This window comes from Falco punctatus (genome assembly GCF_963210335.1).
Source record: "Falco punctatus genome assembly, chromosome: 13".
NCBI classification, from domain to species: Eukaryota; Metazoa; Chordata; class Aves; order Falconiformes; family Falconidae; genus Falco; species Falco punctatus.
In genome coordinates, this window is record NC_137593.1 from 13478899 (window position 1) to 13492850 (window position 13952).

The window sequence follows — 13952 nt, forward strand, 5'->3', positions numbered from 1 at the left end:
GGGGGGCATTTTCCTGGCTGTTTCGTGGCGTGCCCGTAGAGATCCTGAGGCACCACCGCTGCTACCAGAGCCATGCAAGCAGAAACACAATGATGTGCAGCATTCAGATGTCACCCAGCAGTGGATGTGCACACACAGAAGGTCTCTGACCTGAACAGTACTCACTCTGCAGTCATGAGATAGAAAGATGGGAAGGAAACACCATCCTCTTGATAGACCAAGCCAGAATGTTGAACAAGTGTCTTGGAAATCTGCCCTAATCACAGAAATGAAAGTCACTCTTAGGCTGCTTTGCCCATCACCTTCCAGGTAGTTGGGTAGAAAAGGTTCATTCAGCACCATATTTTTTCATCCAAGCCATTTTCTTGCCTTTTTCCCTTATTTGCGTGCTAGGAGGTAAGTTGAGAGAGAGAGCCTAGCACTTCCAGACCAGTAGAGCAATGAATAATTGTCACGATCTATGGATTCAGAGTCATCTGTGGATTTGGGGTCTGTGACCCCTCAGCTTTTATTGGGCTGGGACAAATGTATGGCTCTTGCAGTCCTCTGTTATATCTCTGGGGTGCATTAGGGTAGGAGACATAAGTAAACCAACAAAAAAATGCAGTGTCCTTCATAACCATGTAGTACAGATGGAATTTATTTAGTATAAAGCAGATATCCAAGAGTATCAAATTCCCAGCTCTGTTGGTACCCAAACCCCTGCAGTGTCGTTGCTCACTGTCCCACCCTGTCCTGTTGGTGTCACAGGGAGGGACCATCCTGCCTGGAGACTGTGAAGTGGCCAGTCAGGATTTTTCATAAGCTGAGATTACATTGTAAACTGAACATCCCAAGGTATCCTGGTCAACCAAGTCTAAATGCATCCCTTTCTCAGAAATAAAAACTATCTTCGGGAATTTGAGCATTTTCTCTGCCAAAAAATATTGAGTCTTAGAAAGTGTTGCAAATTCAAAACTGGTGAAAGAAAACCATCACTGTCAGCTCAATCGAAACATTTCATTTCAGCAGTGTTGGAATCACTCACATTAATTGAGCCTGTGCTTTCTGAGCAGGCAGGTAGAACGGGTGACCTCCCAGGGGCTGCTCCTGCCTATGTTTCACTGTGATTCTGTGATTCCAGTTTCAAAAGGAAAGACCTTTCAAACAAGCAAAGGGGCTTTTCCTTTCACAAAATGTTGAAGCTTGGCTGATTTCAAAACAGATCTCAATCGGTTATGGAAAGGTTTGAATGAGGTCTGGACTCAGTAAATTGGGAGCTTGCTGCCAATTCTTTGTGCCTTTGAGATAGGGTGGTAAGAACATTTTGTGGTGTTAAGTGACAATTCTGACAGTACTGACTGTCATCTACTTTTGGTTTCAATGAATCAGTATGTGTCAGGTGGGGAATTCCACCCAAACTGTATACAAGAAAAACATACTCCAAAGAGTTTGATTTTAATCTTAGTATTACGTTAAAGAACCAAAGAGTGCCTTACTTTCTCCATTAGGATATTATTGTTTAATCCTTTTTCCTATTCCAAGTTCTTGGTCCCCAAATAATCTAATGATGACGAGTTTTACAGCTAGTTACGTAGCTGAAAAAAAAAGTATTGCTCTGTACAGTATTTAAATCAGATTCATCCAGGTGCAATACGGTGCACCTTCTGCTGCGAGATAAGGAAGGAGAGAGACAGCCAGGTGCTGGAAGAGCAAAAGACATTGCCATGGCAGGGAAGGAGCGGTATTTTTATTTATATAAAAGACCAGTGTTCCACCGGCGGGGAGGGAGAGGAGTCTCCAGACTGAGGAATCGGGGTTTTAGCAGTGTGAAAGGCAATGGAAGCAGCAGGTAGCTCTTCTCCCCAGAACAGCTTTTTGCAAGACATTCCTGCAGGCAGGTTTTTTCTCTCTGAGTGTGCAAGCTGATGCTCCAGTAATCCCTTTCCGGCTTGAACACCACCTTGTCCTCAGGTCCCCCCCATCTCAGGCACCCACACTCAGTAAGTTGTTTTTTAAAAAACTTCTTAAATTTTTTTACAGTTCTGTTAATCAGCTTGGGTTAATTTGTTAAGTGCCATAGCCCTGTTAATTTCCATCCTTTCCACTGCTCACCCATTAGCCATGACACCTTCAATATGCTTACTGCATCCCAAGCCATAAATGGAAGTCCAAGGACATCCTTCAGATTTGCTGCTTTTTAACATTCATAATGAAAGAGATGCAGCCCTTGCCTGGCACTGTTCCAGCTAAGCATCTTGCTGAGCTTTACAAACTGCAATTAATCCCCAGAAATGCTTTGAAGGACAGTATTCTCATCCTCCATCATGGATAGGGGAACTCATGGAAAGGTTTAAGGCTCACATTTTTGCTTTCTGAGTTTGGAGGCTTCCATTTCTAGATGAGAGAGCGTGAGAGAGAGACGTGTGGGTCTGGGCAGGTGTTTCCCAAACAAGACCTGCCTTTTACCAAGAGCCTGCATTTCCCTGGGCAGGAGTGGTGCTGTGTAGGGCAGGAGTCAGAGTACAGTCCTGGCTCATCCTGCCATCCTGGCTTGTTTACCATCTCAGCCTTCTCAAAAAACCCCTGCAAAGCAAAAATGCTGCTATTGCTCCTGCAGTCCCTGCCAGCAGGTGCGTGGGCAACTCAAAAGTCACTGGGCTTGTGCCAGGTTTCCCTCCGTGGGAAGGGAGGAGCTGTGCAGGTATGCCACCAAACAGCTTCCTTCAGCTTTTCTCTCCCCACTCCCTCCCCCTTGTGCATCCCAATTCCTCTGTCCCTGCACTCTTAGATACCACCGAAGCTGTGTTTGACTTCATCCAGAGGAGCCGCAGGATGATTGTGGTCCTGAGTCCCGATTACTTGACGGAGAAGAGCATCAGCCTCCTGGAGTTCAAGTTGGGCATCATGTGCCAGAACGCCATCGCCACCAAGCTCATCGTGGTGGAGTACAGGCCGCTGCAGTGCACCCACCCCAGCATCCTCCAGCTGAAGGAGTCTGTCTCCTTTGTCACCTGGAAGGGGGAGAAGTCCAAGCGCTCTGGCTCCCAGTTCTGGAAGGCGTTGCGGCTTGCCCTGCCGCTGCGCAGCCTGAGCGCCGGTGCCGGCTGGAACGAGAGCTGCTCCTCCCAGTCAGACATCAGCCTGGACCCCGTCCAGAGGAGAAGGAGCCGGTTGAAAGGGCAGCCCAGCCCACAGGGCACCACGGCAGGGACTCTTGTTCCCGGAGGGATGGCCTCGGCCCCTGAGTCAAAGGCCAAACACCGAGCCAAGCACTTCTTGACATGCCAGTGTTGTGGGACCTATTGCAACAGCGGCAGCAGACTCAAGCGCAAGCATCGGGCTGTGGCTGAGCCCCGGTGGGACGCTCATCTCTGCAAGCCAGGCTCGGGTGGGCCCATGGCGCAGGGGGGTCAGAGCAGGAGTCGACCCGAGCCCCTGCCAGCACAGGCTCCTGCTCTTGCCCTCTGCCATTACAGCGACCTGTCAAACAACAACGACTTCTACGTACTCTAGCCAAGAGGCTGACGGTGTTGCGGGTGCTAGGCCAGAAAAGAAACTCACTGCAGCCTCAACTAAGATATTTTTCTGATGTCACGGGCTGACATGGTGTCAGTCACCATCAGTCCTGTGCCAGCATGAAGGACTGCAGCAGTATCACTGGTGCTGGTGGTCTGAGCCGGGGACCTGCAGCCACACACAGAGCAGCAGCTGGGGGCTGCCTGCCTGGGTCTTTCTCCTGAATTGAAATTGCCAAGTGGAGCTAAAAATGTGTTTCTCTGGCATTGCTTATCCCCAGCTGTGGTCGTGCTTGCTGCAGGGCTGCTGGTGGGGTCCAGTGCGGGAGGGCAGGTCACCAGCCGGGGGACAAGAGGGAGGGAGGGGGGAGAAGCCGTGTTCCTGGCAGTAACCTTTGAGAAGGGGAAGCAAGCCTGCATTTTGCAAAGGATAAAACTGCTAATGGCAATGGGAGCTCACACCAGCGCAGGAGTGCACCGTGCAGCATGGTGCGTTATCCACTGTGGTTTAAATGAACTTGGTCAAAAGTCTTCAGACAAGTCTCTTCTCTCTAAATAAACAGATTTCTTTAACCTGCTGTTGTTACAAGTGCCATGGGAACTGGTAAATGCTAGAGCCTTGTTCACCAGGTGGTGCCTGGGGTGGTGGTTTGCCCAGGCTGGCTGACGTCCCCACCTGCTCCCAGTGCTTGCAGTGGGCTCCTGGGCTCGGTCCCTCTCCTGGCTCCACCATATGATGAATTTGTTCTGGCAGTTGTGTGGCCTTTCATGCAGCAAGAAAAAAAATATCATTACAAACCTATGGAAATATGATTTTTAAAATGCCCTGAGTAGTCAATGAGCTCAGGAATAGGAGTAAGGCCTCAAACACTCACAGAAAACCTCAGGCACTGAAGCTGAGGGGTCAAAACTCAACCACACTTCATTAAATAACTGAAAGAGCCTTTGAACAGTCAGTCTCCCTGGGGCTGCCGTTTCATCAGTCCATTGAGATGGCTGTCAGCAGTGTTTCCCACTCTTCATCTGCAATGAAAACTTCATTTGCCTCATTCCACTTTGTAAAATTACTTCTCTCCCCACCAAGGAAGGGTGCTAATCCTGGGAGCCAGCTGGCCGCCTTCAGCTGATGCTCAGACCCAGTAATACGCTGCATTTGTTTTCTTCCCCTGAGACAAAAACATGCTCTCCTTCACCACTCTGGTCTGTCTTGGTGTTGCCTCTCAGGCTGGCAAGTAATTATTTTTCTTCTGCTTTTGAAACATGAACCGAGCCCTTGGGGTACAGGGTCTGCGGCCCCCAGGACAGGCCCTTATCTGATGTCCTCAGGTGCAGCCATAATGAAATTGCTGGGGCTGTGAGGAAGGAAGGGGCCACATCTCTCCACTTTTAACGGTGCTGAAGCCCAGTTATAATTCACACATCACTTTCCTTCCTCAGCAGCCTCTCTTCCCCAGTATTGCCCTGACTTTTTCAATCCTTTCCTTCTGAGATCAAGCACAGATGACGGCTCTCCTGTTACAAGAATCTGTGAGCTGAATCCTAACAGCCCTGCTGCAGCAGACCGAGAAAATAGAAACCAAAAAACCTGCTGTTGAGTCAATGTAAAAAAACATCAGGGCAACCCCCACCACCACCTAGTAGGAATTAGAAATTCAGAGTCTAGAGAACTCTCCAGGCGTGGATTTCTCTGTAATTTCAAGCAGACACATTGTAAGTGGCTCAGAAAAGTTTTGTCTGTGTGTGCATTTTCACTGATCAAAGAGGAGGAGCAGGAATGAGATACTTGGAAAGCAAGTTGATAAATTGCAGAATGCTTTGTGACAAATAATCAAAATACCATTAAATAGTTAAATGGCTCCAGTTGCTTACAACTAGATGTGGGATGGTACTGTCAATGAGTCCGGTAGAGCTGAAAACACAAGCTACAAAATACAAATAATTTGTAATCAATCAACCTCCAGAGTCAGCATATTTGTTATTTGTTGGCATTTAAACAGCTTTTATTTACAGACTTTGCCCTTATTTAACTATGGTGGTGTCTCGGTTGACTACATCAATCCAAAGATACAGGTAACAACAGCTGGAACTTCTAACAGATGTACAGAGCGGCCATACCCAGCCTTTCTGGGCAAACTGTCAGCTCTTCATGAAAGAACAAATGCAAACTGGTAAGGGCCATTGCTTCTGTTGCTCCAACAGAGCTAATGCAATTTTACCACTCCTTTTCCTACCCACCAAACGGACCCAGAGTTTTGGTTGCTCTCCTAACAAATACTGAGATGTGGTGGATTTCACTGTGTGCAGGGACTTTGCCCCCAAGTCCAAGGTCCCAGAGCCCAAACACATCGTGCTGGATGGGCTATCTCAGCAAGGACACAGGGGGCCAAACCCTAGAACCAATTTCCTTTGTATTTATCTCTAACCCTGAGCACGTTGCGTAGCAATACCTGCAAGTGCCAGCATGAGGTCCTGCTTTAGGGCCAGGGCAAACTCTTTGCAGTTGATTTCTGCTCTCTGAAAATCAGTTAAAATCTGTTCATGTCCCATCTGACACTGACTGGTGCAGATGGGCTGTAGTCACTGCTCTTCTCTCTGACACACATGTATTTGTCAGCTGTATAAAAAAATGCAAACATCTCCAAAATTAAGTCAGCACAATACTATAATCCCCTTCACCCCACCCAGTCCTCTCAAGAGAACCATTCAGAGGGGAGCTGAATTAGTATATATGGAGAATTTCTACCATACCCTAATGATAAACATTCATACAATGTTGTATATCCTACCTATGTCACGCAACGGTACGAGGCCACCAGATCATAATGTGCAGAGCCATTTGTACAATATTTCTACTGTTATCTAGCTGTTTTCAATCTGTGGAAGGCTGGTGGTGTCATGAAGACACTGAACAGAGCTAGCTAGGCAGTTAGGGGACACAGGCAAGTCACTTAGTCCATTTCAACATCAACCTGTCTTCAGTGATTGCAAAGCTCTGGTACCCAGGAGATCTTTCCCTAGCAAGTCCTACTGGACTTGCAGATGATGGGCTGTTCCTCACATCTGAAATGTTGGGTGAATCACTAACCTGCAAGAACTTAAACAAATCCTCTTCCTAACATCAACAAGATTTTTATTCTCATCTACTACACTAAGATGCTGATCTCAGAGCATCTGATTTAAGTGTATTTATAGCAGACATTTTCCCAAATGGTTACAAGATTGTGAAGGAACCAACAGATGCCATAAATAGGGAAAAAATGTTTCAAACCTTTAATCCTTGCTCCACATTTATATTTTTTTCTCCCATGGTTGATTCACCACAAATATCTGTGAAGGGCAGCACCACCTCTCGGATGGTGTCTGCCCAGTACGACCTATACGTCAGTATAACCCAGAGCCATGTCAGGCAGGGGAGACCATACGAGGTCATGTATGCAGGAGGGTGCACCCATAGCACGGAGCTGCAGCCTGGGAGATGGAAGTGCTCCTTGCTCATCACCCAGGCACTCGGCCTCACCTGGCACCCAGGAAAGCACAGTGCTGTTCTGGAAATGCATGAGTTAAAACACTGACGCAGGAGTGAGGAGAAATGAATGAATGACTCCATAGCTGCCTGCAGAAAAGGCAAGGTTTGACTCTTGTTCATGCTATGTACCATTACTGGTCATGCTGGGGAGAGGTAAAAAGACATAATAAATGAACCACAGGCCCCTTTTGCGAAGATGTTAATGAGACACATAAATGTCACAGAATGGTTTATAGAATTATTAATTCTTCATAATACCAGTCATGGTGATGGCCAGGCATCGGGGGACACAACATTTACACTCATATGCCTGTAATCAGGCTAATGATTTGTACTTTAATAAAACAGATCTGCCACAAAAGCATTTGGCTTCAAAACATCAGTTTTCCAAATCAGCAGTATTTGTCCAAGTGAATAATCAGCCTCACCCTTAATAGGACGCCTGATTGTTGTTTTGCCTGGTTTTTGCTTCCAGACAGGGTTCTTGTTCTACCTTCCTTCCCCTGCTGCAGCAAAGAGACTTCTCAGGGATTTTTCTGTCCAGGGGGGTATTTGCACGGTGTTGCCAAATCAGCTGGCAACCCATTGCCCATGAAAGGTTTGTGTTCAGGTTTTCCAAAAGGTTTTCTTCCTTTACTTTGCTCTTTACTAATTTTCACACCGCAGGCGGCAGAGATGTCTCTCGTGGTGCCTGGGCTGCACAAGGAGGTGAAGTGCCTGATCCACCACTACTCACTGCTTCCCACTGACTCTTTCCTTCATGCCACCACACGTCAGTGGGGAACCAAACTTCATTGCTTGTCCACTCCAACACCTTTTCCAATGAGGTGTTATGGCTGAGGTGCCCCCTGGCACTCCACTGGCATGATCTTAGATGAATTTTTTTATTACGCTGCTCTGTATCTGCTTGGGGCCAGTTCATCAGGCAAGCCAGATCACGTTGCATGCTTGGTGAAGCGGGAAATAGCGATGACAGACAATCTTTGTGCCATCTGCCACGGTTATTAGCAAGTGATATTTTATTTATCTCCAGATCAGTCACGAAGACACTGACTCCCATCAGAAACATGTTCAATGACAAGTTCTCATCTTTTGAGATCTATAGGTTAATGGATGAAGAACTAAAAACCTGATGTTAATCTGCACATGGTGATGCTTACAAAACACTACCACATCTATGTACCCACAGTTACCAGCCAAACTGGAAATACTATTGATAGGAAGAAGTCATTAGGGAATACCTGCTCCCATCGAGCTATGTTCACTGGCTACTAACTAATTACACGGACCCTTGAAATTCCATATGTGGGCAATTCCATATTGACCAGTCTGGGAATGACCCTGCAGTGTCCCATACAGATTCACAAAGAACTTGAATTTCCCATTCACAGAAATCCTATTATTTTGAGGGTTTTTTTCCTCCTTTCCTGTCATCAAACAGAACACAAATAGCACAAGATGACATCAAAATTTTGCATGACATTTTCTTAGCAATTTATATCCATAGCAAGTGGAAAATATTTGATTCCCATTTTAACTTCTATTCTTTTTAACATAAACATGTTTCGAGAAGTTTTTTAAGCAAAGCTCAAAATATGCTGTACCAAGAGTGTCAAAAACATGTTGGCATTTCACTCTGTTTTGCTTACAGCATGCTTTGTTAAGACTAGTCCCTTTTAGAACATTTCAGCTTAAATGAAAACAGTGTTTTCCTTTGAAAAACAGTTTCCAGTCTACACACACCATCAGATCTGCACTGGTTATTGAAGCTGCACTTTTCTGCACATTGGCCCAGCATTCTCAGTTTTCAGCATTTGCAGTTTCCCAATCTTCTAAGATGTATTAAAGAATTAGGACAGAGATGCCATGGGCTCCTCAACCAACCCCCTAGCAATTGAAAAGCCTCCAACTGTATTCTTAGAGCTAGCTGGAAAAAATCAACATGTTTGCATATCAGATTGTATCAGCTCTTCAAATCTCACTCATGTTTCTGTATCAGGTCCAAGAACCTGGCTGTGGATAGTGCCTTAATACCTCTTTTCTCCTATATATTGCCAACACAAATGGAGATGTCTCTGAAGACAGTAATCCATGCCTTCTGCTTTGCTCACACTCTTTCAATGCACACTGTTGCCAGTGAAATAAAATTCTGCTCCACTCATGCTTACATTTTAATTGCATGCTCCTTTCTGGAGGCAGGCAAGAGTAACATCTACCGTTTTGTTTCACATCTCTGCCTCAAAAGCATCTGCTCCACTTGTGGTGATGCACAAGAGAGCAGCTGCTTGCTCCCATTCAGTACCAGCCTCACTGTACATGTCATTTACCTGCATTTAACACCCTGATGGCATCAGATAGCACTTCAGACTCACTCACTATACTTTTCAGATTTGCTTACATAAAAAAACCCCCAACAAATATATCAGCTGGTTTTTAATCCATCTCGCTGTCTGCTCAGCTAACCCACGCTGCCTGAGCTTACCTGTGAGGACATCATGGGAGATAGTGCCAAAAGCCTTGCTGAAGTCAAGGTAGACAACATCCACCACAATCCCCTCATAAACCCAGCCAGCTGTTCCATCCTAGAAAGCTATTAAGTTGGTCAGGCGTGATTTCCTCCTGGTGAATCCATGTTGACTACTCCTGATAACCTTCCTTTCCTCCACATGCTTTGAGATGACCTCCAGGATGAGCTGTGCCCCCAGCTTTGCAGGGATGGAGGTGAGGCTGACTGGCCTGTAGTTCCTCTGTCATCCTTGCTCTTTTTGAAGACTGGAACAACATTGGCTTTCCTCCAGCCCTTGGGCACCTCTCCTGTTCTTCATGACCTGCAAAAGATGACGGCGAGTGGCTTAGCAATAACATCCACATCTATTTTGGCTGGTCTCATCCACTCCAGCAGCACAATCCTGCCAGTCCTGGTTCATAAATGCTCAGTTGGTCTACTTTTTTCCAGCATTTGGCACAAAGCTGGACCTGAATGGAAAAAAGTGAGGGCATTTGGGCTATGCCATCATCTATTTACTATCCAGCTCCCCAGATAACCCCATATAGGGCTGCTTGATTAATGCTGGGTGCTAGTTTCCCGCTTGCTTGGCTTCATGCTCTCCTTTCCCTTGAAGTTTTCAAGGGTACAGTTTAATAAGTGCCAATAGTATCAGCAGAACCCATTCATATCACACTAACTTTGCTTCTTTTGAGACATATGGAAATAGATCCAAGTAACCGGGCTATGTCATCATTTTCCCTGGGGACATCTTGCACCTGTTTTGCTTTGTTCTTATCAGTGAGCCAGACTTCTCCCACATGGCCCCCTCCTCACTCCTGCCAAGCTCCTATGCACAGACATCATTGGGAAGCTGTCCAGAGCTCACTCCAAATCTAACACTTTGCTCAGTCTGGCTCAACTGCTTGCAAACTCCTTTTACATTAATTTTATGCCAAGGGGGGACCCAAGGTCACCACCTTGTAAATTAGATCAAGATGATTTAGCTTCCCACCCTCATTTCTAATTTAGCTACCTGTCATTCTTGCCTGTCTGTATCTGAAGCTTCCTGATAACCATTGTCATGCACACAAACAGCATCCAAATATTTCCAGCTGCTCTGCACACCAGCCTGACTATTAGAGGGAGACAGACGTAGCAGGTGGTTGAGACTCGCTGTCTGGCTGTACTCCAGCCTACCTGCTTGCTTGCTTTCTCTCACTTACTCCTCACTGAAATGTACAGCTTGCCTCCTGCCCTTTTATACCCTCAGCTACAACAGTATCTGGACAATTCAGTCCCTAGCATATTTTTTCTCTGCATCCTCCACAGGTAAGGAAGTGTGTGCCAGGCGCTACACAGATGTCAGGAGACACCTTATGCGCTAAAGAGGCTTTACACTTATTTTGTGTGATCTCAGCTGCCATACGTAGCCTGACAGTGAACTTCCTGAAGGTACACTAAGTCTCACTAGTTTGGTCCCTACGTACAGCAAAGAGGTCAACATAACAGATGCTTTGGAGCAGTGACTTCATTAGCAAGCGTGGTCCAAATCCATGTGCAGATGCGTCTGCCAGTCACCAGTGTAACGCTGGAGCATCCAGATCTGAGAAGCCTGCAGGCTGTCACCTCCTGTCACCAGCTCTTTCAGTATGGTGGGTAGCTTATATTTAGTCTCTAGTAGGTGATGTTGTGAAAGAAAATGGAACAATGAAAGGTACAGCAGAGAAAATACATTTTTTTCTCATTCCAATTAAATAAATGTACATCATTCCAATTAAAAAAATGTACTCATCCTGGCATTTTCAATTGCACTTCTATTTATGATAAATTTAATAGTTTGGATTTTTTGAAATGCAGTAGTTAGCAGGCAAAGAGCAGGTTTCCAGTATAGTACTACAAAGTGGAACTGTGACCACTCATTTAATAGACTAAAGGTAACCCCTACTCTCTGTTTAGCCAATGCTTTTACAGAAACACTAGAATAATAAGAGCAACTTGCCCAAAAGCAAGCTCTAGGGCTATTGTTGAGAATTCACAGCTGCCTGGCTGACACCTTAGCAGCATTCCCCATTAGTTGCTGTCACCCTTATCACTCGATTGGAGTAACTGCTGCATTATATGATTTTCATTGCTTTCCTCCCAGGTTGGCATTTGGCCTTTCTTTTTAAATACCATATGCTGTAACATCCCTCCCCTTATAACTATGGATTGTTAGAAGCTCTTGCTACCTCTCATTCCTGGCTGAAGAAGCAGAGCAGACAGGATTAATACTAGACTAGTTACATTAATATTGTCCTTCATTTTTGAAAGATAGAAAGCACCAAATAATTAAGTAACATTGCTAGCAGGTGACAAGGAAAATCTTTATAAGAAGTCCCACCTGTAGTAACTCCTTTACTGCCTCAAGCAACTCCCTTAAGGTTCACCCCTTTAACTAATCCGTCAATGCTTATTAATTACATCAGCTGTTTTTGAGGAATATCACTAGGCAAGCAAGCGCTCACAGAAGTGATCAGGAAGCAGATCTGGGCTGAGGTATATCACCAAATGCCTGCTTTGGAAGCAGGAGGTGGAAGTGAAGGTTGCTAGAGATCGCTTTTCCTATGGATGTCTACGGTAAAGTATGACTTATTATCTCCCTTAAGAAAAAAATATTGAGAGATGGGTATCTGAGTACTTCTAGATACCTTACCCTAGATAAACCTGCCCTGTTACATAAAGACTTCATTGCAGAGCAGAGATACAAATGTTGCATCCATTAAGCTTAGTTTGTTTAGTTGAAAAGCTGTTTCTCTATGGGAAAAACTGAAGGTAAATGTGCTGGTGCTTCTTTGACGCTTTCAAAATGAGCTCCTTTAAGTTTTGGGAGTCTAGGTTCCCAGTACTGCAGAGCTGACTGAGCAAGGTTGCTCGTTCCTGTTACATGCCAGATGGATGTTTAAACTAGTGAGCTTAATAGTCCTTAGTGTTCTCTCTCCCTCTGCATTTATATGAAGTTAGCCCTTTTTATGAAGGTCCCCTAGACTAGCTCTTGCAATGCACAGGCTATTCTGGACAATCTCAGTCTGGATCAATCAAAACCACTTTTTTTTTTTTTTTCCTTCTTTTCTTTTTTTCTCCCCAGGCTATTTATTCCTCCCTTCTCTGCTGGCCTATTTGGTTTTGAAGAGGCACATGCAGAATCTTGCAAAAGCCTTGCACTGTGCTCATGACTTGCTCTGTGCAGAAGCAGTCAGATAATCAGTAATGATAAGTACATGTAAAATCCATAACCAGTCTGTACCTTTCCCACTGTGCCATCAGCTATAGCTAGTACAGGCTGATTAACACACTGGAGTCTATCACAGCTTTCTGAAGTGTCTGTGGAATGGGGGGGGGGAATGTGAGTATTTTGTCCTGTTCTGCTTTTTCAGAGCTGTTTGATCTCCTACTATTTCATATATCAGAGTGAAGGGGGTTTTTGGTGTTCTTTTCCCCTCCTCTTTCTTCCTTGTCACCGGAGTCTTCTAACAACTGTGCGTCCCTGTTAACCCTTGCTATGTTTCCAGGGCTGGACAATCATCTACAGAGATTAGTGGTGGTTTCTATAGATGGAGTTAGACAGTGCCCTTCAGGTGCAGTCTAAAAGGTAGGTTATCCTCATTAGAAATTCAGACAGCAGTTTGCACTTGCACCAAGCACGCACCAGGAACATCAGTAGATGGCTGGCAGAGTCCCTTCAGATGGAATGGCAGCATGGGGTTTGGCCATGGATGTCCTGCTCAGAGCACTTCTGCTGGCACCCACCTCTCGTGGGCACTGGGCTCATTCACCTTTCTACCACAGGACAGTACACCTTACCACTCCAATTAGACAACTCTTTTGAGATGTCTTGCTTGCTTTGGACACTCTTACACGGAGGCATCAGTTTCTATTGTGCGTATCAGGAGTGCTGCGATATTTGCTCTGTGCTCAGGATAAGAGCTCTTCTGGCTTCCCCCACCTACTTCACATGCAGATATACACACTTCAAGCTGTCCAGTGTATCTCAAGAAGCAGAAAGTATTTGCTAAAAATGTTTAGGCAGAAGTTATTTATGGCCTGGCACACATCAACACTGTGGCAGCCGTTATACAACGCTGCACAAAGAAGCCCTTATCTGGAGGAGCATACAGCCACTTTTACAGCCCACAAGTTACCAAGAGGCAGTTCTACTGACTTTTCAAGCAAATCCTAGGAATGTAAGGCCTGGACGTTCAATTTAGATGTCAAATCTTGTCAAGCAGGCTCTGCCAAGCTGCTTTCTTATGCCTCCCAATTCAAAAGGGGCTCTGGTAGAGAGGATCAGAAAATGCTGTGCCACTCCAAGGCATGGTACCTTTCCCCAGAAAGCCAGGGGTAGGTGAAGCAGGTCTCCCTAGCTGGAATTTAGTTCAAGATTATCATTATTCTATCTCTCTAC

At 45.5% G+C, this 13952-nt stretch overlaps 1 protein-coding gene across 1 annotated transcript; it reads left to right on the forward strand.

Annotated features, from left to right (window-relative positions):
• The first annotated feature begins 20 nt into the window (after positions 1-20).
• LOC308072483 (uncharacterized protein) lies at positions 21-11239 on the forward strand. Its single transcript, XM_080409437.1, has one exon. The coding sequence runs from the start codon at positions 2686-2688 to the stop codon at positions 3493-3495; it is 810 nt and encodes a 269-aa protein (XP_080265563.1). The 5' UTR covers positions 21-2685; the 3' UTR covers positions 3496-11239.
• Positions 11240-13952: the final 2713 nt, after the last annotated feature.

Coding starts and splice junctions, on each gene's coding strand:
- LOC308072483 (XM_080409437.1), top strand. CDS start 2,686: ATGCCACCAAACAGCTTCCTTCAGCTTTTCTCTCCCCACTCCCTCCCC.